Below are 15,115 nucleotides of genomic sequence, written 5' to 3' on the forward strand. Positions count from 1 at the left end.
TTATCACCGTTTTTTTACGTCCACGAACATAAGTTTACATTTAGCCCTATTAAACTATCGGTAATTTCTATATATACTTCATAAACTTTTTTTTAATATTCACATAGATTAATCTGATCTATATGGTAAAATAAGTTTGGATATATATATATATATGTATATGAAAAATGGTAAATGTACAGAAAAACTAACTATAATTAACCCTTAAAATATAATATTTTATCTATTTTAAATAATATTAGATTAGATTATTTTTATCTCTTTTCTCTAATATACCCCTTGAGATTACAATAATACTTCTGAATTTGTCTATCTTATAGGAAAGATACAATTTTAGTATTTTTAGGCTTGATTTGATTCTATTATGTTGGAAATCTATATTCTAATTTATTTCTATATTGTTCTTAGGACTTAATTTAATCCTATGCTTAAGTTATCCTAATAGATGGTTAGATTATCTATCAAATAGTAAGGTGTGGTGAAAAAATGATTTTCTTTATAATATAGTTAATAATTTTCTATACAAATAGAAGATTTGAAGCGTTGACTTATGAATAAACTCCAGAACTTAAAAGGGATGTATAAAAGTCCTAGCTTTGTAATAAGAAAATGAAGTCAAATATGAGATTTAAAATAAACCAAAGATCCAATTATGGCCAACCACCATTTGGCTATACTTGTTCATTTCTTTGTTTATTGAATGAGATACTTAATTTCCAGCCTTTATCCAATGGGAGCCTTTTGACATGCATACACCTCAGGCAGTAATATAAGGCACACTATAGAAAGGGTCATTTTATATGAGTATTTTTAAATTCGAATTCGAATTCAAATTTAAATGATGATGTTTTAACTAGTTTCACAAAAAAAAAAAATTATTGGGTCGGGTTTGATCAACTCTAAACCTTATGATGGGCCACTGTCCAAATTGGTCCAAATCTAATTTTAATTTCCTCCAAAGTCTAAGCCCAACTTGTATTAGGGGCGAATTAGTGATCCTCTATCGCAAAATTTTAGAAAATTTAATCAAAGTTTTTAAAGTTGAATCATTTTCGGTAAAGTTATATTAGTTGTAAAAATTACTAAAAGATTGTTACACTAAAATTTACCTTTAGACACGCACACACACACACAAATCTTATTTATTACGATTCCCGTCGGGTAAAATCGATTAAATTTAATCTGAGCTGATTCGAATTAGAATTTAATCTCGTAGGATCTTGATATTCAAATTTATATTTATATTAGATAGTCTATATGGTTAAGAATATAGGTTGGAAAATAATATATTATTTAGTTAAAAATATTATAAAAATAGTGGTGTAAAAGACTTTTAATATATGTTTCATGAATCTTTAATCTAATTTTTGTATATATTAACCAATTAACTATAGATTTTTGTAGTTATATATGAATTCAGAAAATGAATATGGATATATCTGATATCCAATCTTTATCTATTCACTATTCCTAAGAGTTCTTTTTTTTTTTGGCATGTACATCTTAAAAAAAACATAAGCTATAGCTATTTGTATAGATATCCATCATAATCATTTTAAATAAGCCTTAAAAAATTAACACAAAAAGATAAAAATATTCTTAACTAAGAGAAATTTATGAAAACTAATAATAATATTTTAGTCTTTCTTTTGTCTAAACTATTTAAATTTTAATTATTAGTTAACTCTATGTAATCAAACTGTGTGTTTTGAGGGGCATACATGTAAATATCGACTTTTTCATTGATGTGGCTGAGCTCAAACCCGACTTGTTGGACCCGATTAAAAATTGGGTCGGGTTGTAGTAATGGTTAACCCATAGACCCAAACTCCGCAATTACTTTTAGGAGTTATATGTGGACATGATCTCAGGTAAGCATAAGCGTCCTAGCGATGGAGCTCTTCGCGCTATCTCCTCCGACCATTGCTGGTAATAACGTAGAACTGTCCTTTTTTCTTTTAATCCATTCGGTTTCTAAAAAGTTTTAGGTTCGAATTCTTTGCTTGTTGGAGTTATACGTTAGATTTTTGAAGCTAAATTTGTAAATAATTTTAGGTGCGAATTCTTGGGTGTAGTTAGTTTCTCTTTAGGTTGGTTTCCGGTTAGGCAAATTGAAGTTTGGAGTATTCCATCTGTTTCTGGAAATTGGGGCCGCTTCGGGTAAATTTCTGTTTTGAATTGTTTGAGTGTAGCTGATCGTATTCATATATTTGCAGAACCTCGACGTATCATTTAACCATTTTATTTTTAGTGTGATTGAGATGAGAAGTTAATGCAGTTTTCTTGTCATAAGCTGGACAATCTGAATGCCAGTTTGAAGGACGAAGGTAGATCTTAATTCTTAAGAGCAGGATGACTGAAAAGTGCGCATTAAGTAGTGTACTTACAAGACAATCACCAAAGTAGATTTTATATTCTTCTGATGTGTTATACACTTATACCTCTAAAATTTACAAGAATTTTTTTTATTCTTTTTTTTTGGCCCTACTAATTGATGTAACCCTATTTTCTGCGAAGTCTAAAAGGATTCTGTGCATCTGTTGTCATGTAGGGCGTATGTACCCACTGGTCGGACGGCAATGTTATATGTTGAAGGGCTGTTATCGATTAAATCCAGAAAAGAATTTGATGACATCTGGTAGAAGATTCTGCGAGTGTGTGAGGTCAACTGTGAGATGCTCTTTGAAAGATGATGGCGCTTCATTCCCATTTTCTGATGGTGTCAAGAAGGATTCAGATGCTGCCTCATCTAATGTTTTGCTTCATGATGCACGTGTCCTCTATTGTGTAGCTCCAGCTATGGGTCATAATAAGGTATTCCTTATACGCATGTATATAGAGTCTATTATTCACATACATATACTCATCAACAATAACAAAATCTGCATACATGCCTCTCTACAACTTTAGAATTACATGTATGCCCCATAATTGGATGAAATGACTCTTTTCAATGGTATATAGAGTGAGAATCTTTTTCAACAAGTCGACTTGTTGGACCATTGCATTCTAGTTTTGCCTATCGTCTATGATTGATGCAAGTCTGTCAAGTGTTTGATTAGAAAAAAAGATGCTATACCGTTGGAAGGTTGTTCATGGCATGTTTGGCATTTGGGCAGGGTGGCAAGGAATCATTATGTACTTCTTGAGATTGATATCTTGAATTATACTATTCAACTAGTGCTTGAACATCTTTTGCAAATTTTCATCAGAAATTGTTGTTTTGTGGGTTTATAGGTATTATGATTTTCGTTGATGCTTAAAGGAAGGGGACTAACAAGCAATCACTGGAAGAGTCATAAGACTGCTATAATTTCCATAACTCTCCAAATCAACGTCTTACTTTAATTTTATTGTGGTAACCAGGAATCTCATCCAGAATCAAATAAAAGAGTACCTGCAATCATCAATGCCCTTGAAAGATTGGAGCTTACACCAAAGGTGCACAAGCAAAACAACTATTATATTGCTAATAGTTTTGCACTTTTGCTAATTCACTCATATATCTTCAGTTTAATATTTTTGTTTCTCATTATCTTTTGGACACAATAATTTTGAAAGATATGTTGTCTATACATTCACTTGCAGTGCATCTTGTTGGTAGACATTAAAACGAAAATGTTATTTAGAGAATTATGTTTTCCTTGCATATTCACCATTCTCTCTTATCTTCACATGCTATTCCTTCATTGGGCATGATGTTGTCTCAATTTCTAACAGTGTCAATAATTGTAAGTTGGACTTTCCCCAAAGAAGGATGTTGGTCTTCTGTAATATTTGATTTTTAATAGTCTTTTGTGTATCTGTATCGGACAATCTTAGTTCAGTCTTTGCTTGCATCTTGTGGTACGCGATCCTTTATGCAAATATCCTAGAGTTTTAAATATAGGATACACGTGGAAGTTATCATCTGTTCTTTAAATGGTTGTGTACTAAGATTTAAGTTTAGATAGATCAGTCAATGTGGCTCAATTATGTGGGCTTGACAAGGTATTAAGATGCTTGAACAAGCTAGCCACAATATATTGGTGTAAGTGATCTACACAATTTTGCCATTCAAAAGGTCAGATTCCTACAACTGAGCTTCATGATTTATTTAATATTAGATTGAATGCACAACGACAATGCAGGTTATTGTTGTAATCTGTCAAATATTTTTCTATGACTATGCTGAATTGTATGGACTATTGGACTGTGCCATCATGGTTATGTTTGTAAACTACTTTTGGTCTCTTTTCCTTTGGTCGAGTTGTTAAGCCATGGACGTTGTGATTATTGGGAAACTAGTCAACTTTTGATTGGTAACAATATAGTGTCATCTCAACAAGCTTATTGTAAGTTGTTCTGTGGTGAAGACATGAAACATTCTTATTGAACCTAAAACTTCCTTCATTTCAGTACCGCAGGACAGATGTTCTTGAAGTTCAAAATTTCCGGCCTGCTTCCATTGATGATATTGCTCGTGTTCATTCAAAAGCATACATAACAGGTCTTGAGAAGGTACCTATTTTCGATTGGTAATTTCAATTTCCTAAGAGAGAATTGAAGCTCACTGATGTTTTGTTTTGACTTTTTTTCTCATCTTTATTCTGATTAATTGCTTTCTAAGGTTATTACTTAGACATTTGATAATGAATTCTCCATGATATAACCTAAATGTTCTATTTTTTGTAGGCTGTGTCTAGAGCATCAGATGAAGGTATCCTTTTCATTGATGGATCTGGACCAACATATGCTACTGGAACTGTAATTACTATCTTCAACTTTTATTTTTTCACTCTTTTCTTTCTCATTATTAATTTATGACAATAAATTTATTTTATGCAAGCCATGCTGCTAGATTATATTTGAGAAAAGCTATCGGGTTCATGTGGCTTGTAGGGAATGCCTTTCATACAATGATACTGAAAAAAGAAAATGGTGGCTCAATGAGATTAATCTGAAACTCAAAACATCATTACAAATACAGTTAGAGGATTGTTAATGTGGGATTGAAAGACATGGAGTAAGCAGAACACTGTTCACTCTTTAAAGCACTTGAAAACATGACTATTTAATGCTCAAAATTCCTTGGTCCCCACCTTTACCCTTCACTGATCCTAATTTTGCAATTATTCTGGTATGCATCATATTTTGGAGTTTACTTGAACAGTAATTAAGATGTGCAAAAAGTCGGTTAAATTTTGCTTGGAACTCCAATGGCAAAGCTAGTAATATTTTGGTTCCTGTTAGAATAGATTTACAAGCATGGTCCTTGTTAAAGATGTGAACTTGGCCCACAATCATTTCATACACCGATTTTTATACTAATGTTTATTATTAGGTTTCTAGGGTTAAGAGGATTATCCCCATGTTAAAACTAGATTTTATGAGTTGGGTGATGATTGAGAATAATTCTGAGATCAGGTTTGATGTAACTTGCTATTTCTGAAAAATCATATTTCATAAAAATGAAACAAATAATGTAAGTTAGATTTCATTTCATTACACACATAATTGACATATATGCTCTCTTAAAGATTTTTTTCTTTAACCAGGTGAAAGAAAATTAGCATTTTACTTTCTTACTGAAAAATTATCCAACCAATGCTTACGTGCTTCCTGAGCAATGAATAAGCACATTGTCTCATTCATGTTCTTAATGTACTTTTCATTTTTTTGATCTTTTGAGTAAATATAATAAGTATCTTTTGAAACTTTTAGATATTTCTATCTGGTGTCAGTTTTGAATGGAAATACCGAGTGGCCAAAATTTCCTAAAGATAAATTCATTCACTCCAACATTCCCAAGTTTTGGACCTTGATTTGCCCTTGTCGATGAAAAAGAAATTTATAGGAACTATATAACTATATTCCCTTGGTTAGTATGCAAAATGTTTAAAATGGTAGTGTAGTTGACAAAGTTATATCAAGACATTAATCTGCACTTTCATTGATATGTCACCTTTTTTGCAGACTTTCCAAGAATCACTAATTGCGGCTGGTGCAGGAATTTCCTTAGTTGATTCAGTGGTAATTGGGACTTTTGATTAGATTTCTTCTACAATTTCGCTTGAAGAAAATATTTGGTACCTTGAACTTTAGATTCATCAAGGATTTAAACACTTTTTCAAGCCAAGTAATCACAATTTTCCTGCTTGTCTGAACTTCAATAATCAATAGTAAACCTACAAGGTTATTGTTGTTACAATTTAGCAAAAATTTTCCTTGCAGTGATCCTTTGCCAAGATATGTTATATGTATGTCCTAGGTTTCAGCGTCGAGGCTCAATACTGATCCACCTGTTGGATTTGCTTTAATAAGACCACCTGGACATCATGCAGTTCCTAAAGGTCCAATGGGTTTCTGTGTCTTCGGAAACATTGCAGTTGCTGCTCGCTACGCTCAATCCATGCATGGACTAAGGCGGGTTCTCATAATTGATTTTGATGTTCATCATGGAAATGGAACATGTGATGCATTTTATGATGATCCAGATATATTTTTCCTCTCAACTCATCAGGTTAGTTAATTCTTTCTACATAATCCAATGAAAATGTTGGTTCTTGCCATAAGTTTGTTTACTCGAATATAAGCTTCTTTTATTCTATATACTGTTTCTGTTTTCCCTTAGGAGGACTTAGCTTTATGTCATACTTTTTAGAACAAAAGTATTCTTCCCCTCCTCCGAAGAGCATCTCTAGTTAATAGTGCACCTTTTGTTCAGTCCTGCACAGTACTTTTGGTCCATCTGTAGTGAATATTTTTCTGGAATTATTTAAGATAGATATGGAAGGAAGAAACGGAGTTTGGTAAGATATCTAGCATTAAGCAGAATTAGTTAATTGCATCCTGATGTTCGTTGAGTTTGTTTTTTTTTTTAATATTTTAATGTACCAGTTCGGCTGCATTAGACTTTGGCCTTTTTGTGTAGGTTTATGCTTCATTTTAAGCTTTTTTTTTCTGTTAAGATCTAATATGATGCAAACCCAGCTAATGTTATGGTACACAAGGATATTATCATTACTTAGTCTGCATTTTCTGAAATATTTTTTCTATTTCTCATTATTGGGTTCATCATATATTCAGAAATACCTGTTTAAGAAGCTTAACACAAGAAGTTTATGATTAGTCAATTATTGGTACTATTATTGGTCCATCTAATACTAAGGCTTGAGGCATTGTTGCTGTGCCTTTCTTCATATAAAGTTATAAACCATAATCTGATTTGCATCTGCTTTTTATCTGCCATCAAAAGTATCCCCTACTTAGAGATGTAGGCTTTGGCATATTCAGTTAGGAGAAATCTGATTACAATCTTAGAAAATAAAAATATTTATACCTCAACCAAATGAATAAACTGCGGAATGCCTGATTCTAGATTATTGAATATTTGCTTTTCTGGAATTTGATGTAGCAAGGAAGCTACCCTGGCACAGGTAAGATTGAACAGGTTGGTCAAGGGAATGGTGAAGGAACAACCCTAAACCTGCCCCTACCTGGAGGTTCAGGTGATAGTTCTATGCGAGCTGTGTTTGATGAGGTCATTGTGCCATCTGCGCAGAGCTTTAAGCCTGACATAATTCTTGTTTCAGCTGGGTGAGTTGGATTTATGCTTATTTAGAACTAGAGATAATCAGTTAACCTATCACATCACTAGTGTGTGTTATCTGCTTGAAGTACTTAATTTGGTAATTGATAGGATCTAGAACCAAAAGATCGGCTACAGAACAATTCCTTAAGATCTGAATTTATTGCAGGAAGCAGTCCGCGCAACCGTGGGAAAATATTCGTCAGATATTCTCCGGTAGTTAGAAAATTACGAAATCAATTGGGTTGGATCCGTATCTTCCTAATCTACAACTTTTGTATTTACGCCCTTCGCAGATTCGAACTGTAGCAGAGACGAAAATACGGAATAACGTGGGTGATGGTGGTGGTGACGGGTGGAGTGGATATTAGGGTTATGGATGGGTATGGAGATGAGGGTGGATTATGAAAGTGATTAAGGAAAGTAGATGAAGAAAATGAAGTGGTCGAGATCCCAAAGAAGAGGGGTGGCTCGACAGTCAAGGGAGATTAGAAGCAAGGAGAAACCTTGCCAACGGTAGAGGTGGAAGGATAGTGAAAAGGGAGGAGGGAAGCGTCTAGAGAGAAGATAGGAGGCAAGAAATCAAGAATCCAATAGCAATATAAAGTTGGGTGTCATCCACATATTTATAGAGGCTAGCCAACAAGTCCTAAAACAATATGAAACCCTAACAAACTAACTAAACCAGTATTCCTTATCTTCCCCGAATACCTTTTGGATTAAGCTTTCGTTTTGTTATAGATATATTCCGAATCTGGAGAAGTCATGAATACCAAAGTTGTAGATCTAGAGGTTGTCGACCTTATCCAACTGGTTTGATATTATTTGGATATGTGTCGAATATTCTACAAATATTTTTTCGAAACTGCGCAGAACTGGATTTAGCTAATTAGATAAAATCTTAACTAAGTGTATCAATAATCTTTGAATCAATTAATCTATTAGTTAATTTATCGAATCACATTGCTAATGTAAGTACACTGGTTCTGTTTTCAGTTATGATGCTCATGTGCTGGATCCACTAGCTGGTTTACAATTCACAACAGGCACATACTATATGCTCGCATCAAAAATCAAAGAACTTGCAAAGGAGTTATGTGGGGGCCGCTGTGTTTTCTTCTTGGAAGGTGGTTACAATCTCCAGTCACTGTCTAATTCTGTGGTGGACACATTTCGTGCATTCCTTGGGGAACCAAGCTTGGCTCCCCAATTTGATGATCCAGCCATACTTTTCGAAGAACCATTATCCAAACTGAAGCAGGCGATTCAGAAGGTAAAAAGTATACACTCCCTCTAGACTGGTCTAAAGCTCTCAAGTTTTCAGTAGGGAAGAGAACTTCACTAGTATGATCAACATCTTGTTGGTGATGCCCCTTTGAATATAAATTGCTATATTGCACTTCTTTTATAACAAAATCAAACAATTTTCACATATTTCTAGATGTAATATCTTGTAATAGTATGATGTATATACTTAGAGTAGCAGTAGCATATCAATCCAAGAGAATTCTCTGTCAGTATGTATATTGTTGAATATCTTGGAGGCTAAAGTTATCTACTGAATGCATCCCTATCTGAGACTTTTATGTCAGTTTCATCTTTGTGATCACGTTATTTCATTCTCTTTCACATATAGCTTCTATATTATGTGAAATTTTGTGCACTAAAGTGGTGGGGCACATTCCTGTCAAGTTCACATCTCAAGTTGCACCTTGAATTGAAATAATTCTTGTGTCCATTTCAAAATGAAACGGCCTGTTACTTTTGAAATTTGTTGAATTAGAATTGGAGTGCGAAATTTCAGTACTCATCCCATAGTTGTTCAGGCATGAGTTACTATATGCACTGATTATAGGAGAGAGGGTTAAAATGCCTACAAGATTTATCAGGGCATCCATGACTGCCTTGATGAGGTGTGGGGTTTGGCTGACACTCTTGACATAGAAATAGCACCTGTTTAGAGAACACCGAGGGATGCTGCAGTTTTTGAAGAGATTTGTTTGAGAAATGTTAGAATATTGACTTTGTTTATTTAGCACTTGTGAAATCTGATGTTATAGATAGAGAAATATTTTTGTACATTGTATGTTTCCAAAGGATTTTTGAGTTTTTCCTTTCTCAAGCTCGTAACTTGGAAATGGAAAAGACAACTTAGAATTTCAAAACAGATGGAAGTCTGACTTTGTTCCATTATATGCGGAAAGTAAAGAAATATGCTAGCCAAATCGGTAGCTGATGTCTTTCATTTACAGATGATATCATGATTCTGTAGGGAGTGTATTTTCATTCTGTCAACCATTTTCTTGATAAACTTGCTTGAGCATGAGGCAAGAGAGTGGTGGCACAAAGTTTGATGAGAATTTTCTTTTTTCTGATGATGAATATATCATGTAAATGCAAAGGGGGAGAGAAGCGAGTGAATTAGTGGACTATTCATAGTGAGCCAGCAAATATATGATATTTCAGCTACGAGCTTGAGGAGGAAAGGAAGTCAATCAAAGAAATTTATTTTTCTGATTCATCGATCTCCGTCTCCAGAGCAAACAATTTTCCTTCTTTGTGTAAGAGTTCTTTCTTCTGCCTACATGTGAGCAGAGGTTCTAGTTGGTGTATCTCTACTGGAAGACAAGTTCCTTGCTCTACTTTTTGTAGATGCAGGCACTCCAAGCATCCAACATCTCAATGGGCAGAGGTACTGAGCATAGCTTATACCACTTTGTTTAGATGTTGGTATATGTAACAGAGAAGGCACATCATAAGGGTGCTAGAATATGATACTTTAAAGAGGCGAGGACAGGGAAGACAGATCAGTTGAGCTCAAATATTTGCTTAAGTGGACTAGTTGAGTACAGAAACGAGAGGCACTGTTAGTTTCACCATTTCCCGAAGACATTAGATCCACACTTGTACTTGTCCTTTCCTTCACATTCTATCTCCAAGTCATCACTGATGAATGACACTTTCTACACAGCCCAAAACCAGAAGAGGACATCAATATAATTGTTAGAAACAATCATTATGCATGTAACCGCAGCTGAAGATAGAATGAGTTATGCAGATTATGATAATGCAAGTTTAATGACTTAATTATATGCATATATTTTCTAGTATATAAGCATAGTAAATGCATAAATTTGCAGTTTCATGTAATCATTCTGAGTGCCCGAAAAATTCATACAGGAGAAAGTATAAATATTCATAAGATGGAAGTCATAAATAACTTTCTAGAAAGATGAGACAAACATTAGCTACCAGTAGAGATATATGGTGAAAAGTCCATCTAGAGTAAACATAAATAGTGAGATTCGTTCTGCAAAAAGACTTGGTCAATGCTTATAGCATTGTAAAATACTTACGTGTGGCATGCTCATGTTCTTACTATTTTGGTTAATTAACTATCATGGATCGTAGGAGGAGGAGGTAATAGAATTTTTAACCTTTTGTTGTGCTAAATCTTGACACCCTGTGAAGTTCTAGGGGAACTTGTGTGTGGCAAATTCCACTGTATAGGCACAAGCAGAGTTTGTGCCATGGGTAGGTAATCTCTTCTTATCATTTAGTTCCTGCAGAAAATATTTTATCAGTCTTGCGGGTTCTTACTGAAATCAAATCACCATCAACAATACAACTAGAAGAACACCCAGTATAGTTGCAGTTCATGTAAGTTGACTAGTTGAGCTTATTACTTTCAGCATTCTCTTGGACTCTGTTGCATCAACTAGTTCTTTTTCTATACTTCATAAAAGAACACTTGCACATTTAATTTCTAGTCATTAGTATTTCACTTATCAAGCATTTCCGAGAACATAATTTCAAAGATGAGATGACGAAATCTTGAAATCAAGGAGCAAAAACTATTTCAGGCATTGCAGGATAATCTTTTTGGTTATAGGATAGTAGGATACTTAAGTTCCAAAACCATTTTCTCACAGCTTCTCCACCATTTGCTTTTATATTTAGCACTCATTGTATAGTAACTTCCATAGTTCCATCTAGTACTATTCTCATTAAAATAGTAAGTTGGATTTCTGGAGCAAAAATTATGGTGTTTCTGATTTAAAAAAATAAAAAGTGTAAATTAATTCTGAGATGCAGTATTTAATTTCTTTATTCCCTCGCAGTTATTCAAGACTACAGTTTAGCCCATGAATTTTAATGATTTCTGATCATTTTACTGCTCAATTATTTTTCATTTGTAACTTTCTCATAAGATCTAAATCTGACAACTCTTTCGGACTTTCATGTTGTTTCAGTAAATCACGTCTCCTGGGACATTTTAGGATACCATAGTGCACGGGGCTCCAGCCAATGTAGAGTTGAGGCAAAATGTATGCACTCTTATCCCCATTAATTATACGTGCATGGTTGTCTGCATTACTTTGCCAGATGTTCAGATACTATCTACAAAAGTTAATTGCTCTTTCTTAACTAAGAAGCATATAAACCTTAATTGTTAGCCTTGTTTTTCTCAAGATATTCTTCAAATAATTCCAGCATTGGCAACGCAGAAGAATCTGCGGCTGAGAGAGCATCGCTGCCAATCCAAGAAGAGTGGCGGCTCTTTTTCATTCATTTCCTTCCTCCCTGTTTCTGTTCACCAATGCGAGATTGTTGGGCCCTGATCACCGGGAGTTCTGGGCAAGCGGCTGACGAGGAGGCCATCCATGTTGCCTGCCTAGTTGCAACATAAGACACTGGAGTTCACTGCTGCCATTTGTTCCTCCTCACTGGAACTATGCAGAGAAGAAGGAAGGGCTGTTCAAGGAGTTTTTGCTTGTGGCTGAGGTGATCAGGTGTGAGGAAAGGGATGAGAAGGGGGAGAGCAGTTGATCTGGATGGTGTGTGGATAAGGTGAGATTGCCTCAAGGCTATTGGCAGCTCCATGCATTGAGTTGGTCCACACTATCCAAGTATGTGATAGAGGTTTTAGAGAGGAGACTTCTCACGTTGATTCTTTGCTGCAAAATTTGTGAACCATATCTATCTCAAAGAAAAGCAATAATTGGGTAGGGGTAAACTGTAATTTTCAGGAAGTTAGTGTGTTGTATTTGTAATTTTTGTACTGGATTTAGGGAAATCTTAGTCATTGAAACTATTTTGGAGTACATTTTTATGTACATGCTGACAAAAGATATAATCTTTTTTTTTTTTTTTTTTGGCAACTTCTTTTTTGATGAATATTACAGGATGTGTTATTTTCATGAGTGGAAGCCATAACGCCATACTGAATATGGGTGATTTATTTTTCTCGTTGTTATAAACTATTATTATAAACTGGACAAAGAGGCAAGTTCTTCCATACTTAAGCCACTTAAGTAAGTTCGATCATAGTATTGCGCACATCCTATTGTCTATAATCAAATTAAAATACAAGAGGCCCAAAGAGTTACAGCTCCTGAGCATTTCATGATCGAGCCTATAACATTAAGAGATAATTACGTGCCTCTAAATCTCTTGAACGTTTGTATAATTTCATATGGACCCCATATTTGCATATTTTTACGTAGACTTCTCGTTTATATTTAGATCCTCTAAGAGCTAGTTTACTCTTATTTTAGAGGAAAAAAAATAGTAAAGTCGAGGAGTAAAATTAATATTAATTTTTTGTTAAGATTGTCAGTCGGATGTCAAATTACATCAAGCGGGGATAGCTCAGTTGGGAGAGCGTCAGACTGAAGATCTGAAGGTCGCGTGTTCGATCCACGCTCACCACATTTATTTAAATTTTAACTCTTTTAAACCAGTTAAGAATTGTAACTGAGATTGATTTAAAATTTTATCGCCGACCGGCTCGGATTTCAATCGCATTGAGACAAACTTGAGAAATTAATATCAGAGATTGCTTGCCAGTTGCCAGTTGCCAGATTGGTGGTCCAAATAACTCGGATTCTCATCCACATACCACAAAGCAACTATCAACCTTACATTGTTATGGATATCAACTGGGAGAAGGGATGAGTCCCTTCCTATCCTCACCCCTCTCTCCCTCTCCCTCTCCCTCTCCCTCTCTCCCCCCCCTTCCTCACTACCAAATCCAAAGTTTTAATCAAGAGAAAAATCAAAAGGAGAAGAGGGTTGGAATGGCTTTAGAGACCTGCTTCCAATTGAGCACCGTTGCCTCCACAGCTACCACTACCTGCAGAGGCAGGGTGTTGCATGCCCAGCAGCAGCCCTTCTTCCACAAGGAGAAGCTCAGCTTGCTCCCAAGCTCTGGACTCAAGAGAGCTACCTCTTCCCTTTCATCCTCTGGGCCGACGCCATCCACTTCGGCCGGAAACAATGGCCGCCGGAGCCGCCTAGTTTGCCAAGCTAAGAATGTTGTGGACGAAGGTAACTTATCTTCCCTATCTTTCTCAGATGTCAACCTTTAAACATACTCTGGCGTAGGAGGTAGGGAGTGTACTTTACTGGATTGACTTGCAGTGTTGGTGGCCAACGACGCTAACTGGAACAGCTTGGTCACTGAAAGTGAGACGCTAGTGCTCATAGAATTTTGGGCGCCATGGTGTGGTCCCTGCCGGATGATCGCGCCGGTGATCGACGAGCTGGCCAAGGAGTACGCCGGAAAGATCGTCTGTTGCAAGGTGAACACCGACGAGTGTCCTAAAATCGCGTCGGACAACGGAATCCGAAGCATCCCCACCGTTGTGATGATCAAGAAGGGGGAGAAGGTGAAGACTGTGGTTGGTGCAGTGCCTAAGAGCACACTGACTGATATCATCGACAAGTACACCCAACTTTGATCATCAATTTAATTATGGGCGTTCCTATCTTCATGTGTATTAGAAGACCCATGATGATGAGCTTAATTGTTTGATATCATGGATGTGTACGTAGCTCATACAATCACCCTCTATAATTCCTATTTTGTAACTTCTATTCTTGTGGCAAATTAAAGGATACCTATTATTATATCTTATAACCATTTTTTCTTTGCATGGATGGGTTTCATATTAACACCGAGCGATTCAATATTGCTAACAGGATCACTCTTGAAACGTAGATGAATGAATAATGCCCAAATTTTTTTACAATTTTGTAAGAATATTTTTCATCCTTTTTTATTTCTAAATGCTTATTAAAAACAAAAATCAAATTTAGAAGACATATTTTTACATGTATATGTTCTTCTAAAATTTCATATTCTTTAAAAAACTAGATTATTTTAAAGAATACCCTTTATAAAATTTAGATATTAATTAATAAATCTTAATTGGGGTCTCGTTCCCATTTCTTCTCAAAAAAATAATAATAAAAATGAAATAGAGCCTCCGTTATTATAACATTACTTCTTCGTTTAAAAATTTGAAGCTCCATTTAATTAACATTACAAGACAAGAGAGGCCCCACTTCATTGGGGTAATTTTCGTGATTAAGACGTACTAATCCTAATCCATTCATTCCTTTCGCAAAACGATGTAATGTTCGCCCACTAGGAGATTATTTAAAAGCTAAATTACATTTTCACGCCTACATTATGACTAATTTAAGAATTTAGAAAATTTGCGTTTTGATTCCTGATTATCTAAATTTTTATATACGAGA

At 35.1% G+C, this 15,115-nt stretch overlaps 2 protein-coding genes, 1 non-coding gene and 1 pseudogene across 3 annotated transcripts; 3 read left to right on the forward strand and 1 right to left on the reverse strand.

Moving 5' to 3' along the window:
* Window positions 1–1,885: 1,885 nt before the first annotated feature.
* Window positions 1,886–12,792, forward strand: LOC140798153 (histone deacetylase 10, chloroplastic). The gene is made up of 11 exons (XM_073151915.1): window positions 1,886–1,929; window positions 2,552–2,814; window positions 3,367–3,441; window positions 4,399–4,500; window positions 4,675–4,746; window positions 5,956–6,012; window positions 6,251–6,502; window positions 7,397–7,578; window positions 8,567–8,843; window positions 11,824–11,898; window positions 12,065–12,792. Exons 1-10 carry the CDS (start codon window positions 1,893–1,895, stop codon window positions 11,824–11,826), a joined length of 1,320 nt encoding a protein of 439 aa, XP_073008016.1. The 5' UTR covers window positions 1,886–1,892; the 3' UTR covers window positions 11,827–11,898; window positions 12,065–12,792.
* Window positions 10,444–11,265, reverse strand: LOC140797673 (photosystem I reaction center subunit N, chloroplastic-like; annotated as a pseudogene).
* A 419-nt stretch (window positions 12,793–13,211) lies between the features above and the next one.
* Window positions 13,212–13,284, forward strand: TRNAF-GAA (transfer RNA phenylalanine (anticodon GAA)). The gene has a single exon. It is a non-coding gene; the product is annotated as a tRNA-Phe (tRNA).
* A 212-nt stretch (window positions 13,285–13,496) lies between these two features.
* Window positions 13,497–14,492, forward strand: LOC140797796 (thioredoxin M5, chloroplastic-like). Its single transcript, XM_073151453.1, has 2 exons — window positions 13,497–13,900; window positions 13,994–14,492. The coding sequence occupies exons 1-2, from the start codon at window positions 13,525–13,527 to the stop codon at window positions 14,311–14,313; spliced, it is 696 nt and encodes a 231-aa protein (XP_073007554.1). The 5' UTR covers window positions 13,497–13,524; the 3' UTR covers window positions 14,314–14,492.
* Window positions 14,493–15,115: the final 623 nt, after the last annotated feature.

Source organism: Typha latifolia, chromosome 11, assembly GCF_019914945.1.
Source record: "Typha latifolia isolate L0001 chromosome 11, TyphaL0001v2, whole genome shotgun sequence".
Lineage (NCBI taxonomy): Eukaryota > Viridiplantae > Streptophyta > Magnoliopsida > Poales > Typhaceae > Typha > Typha latifolia.

Excerpts from the sequence above, each read along its gene's own strand:
- LOC140798153 (XM_073151915.1), top strand. The coding sequence starts at position 1,893 with ATGGAGCTCTTCGCGCTATCTCCTCCGACCATTGCTG. Across the intron at positions 4,501-4,674 it reads ACATAACAGGTCTTGAGAAG|GCTGTGTCTAGAGCATCAGA; the intron begins GTACCTATTTTC and ends TATTTTTTGTAG. Across the intron at positions 7,579-8,566 it reads ATAATTCTTGTTTCAGCTGG|TTATGATGCTCATGTGCTGG; the intron begins GTGAGTTGGATT and ends TTCTGTTTTCAG.
- LOC140797796 (XM_073151453.1), top strand. The coding sequence starts at position 13,525 with ATGAGTCCCTTCCTATCCTCACCCCTCTCTCCCTCTCCCTCTCCCTCT. Across the intron at positions 13,901-13,993 it reads TAAGAATGTTGTGGACGAAG|TGTTGGTGGCCAACGACGCT; the intron begins GTAACTTATCTT and ends ATTGACTTGCAG.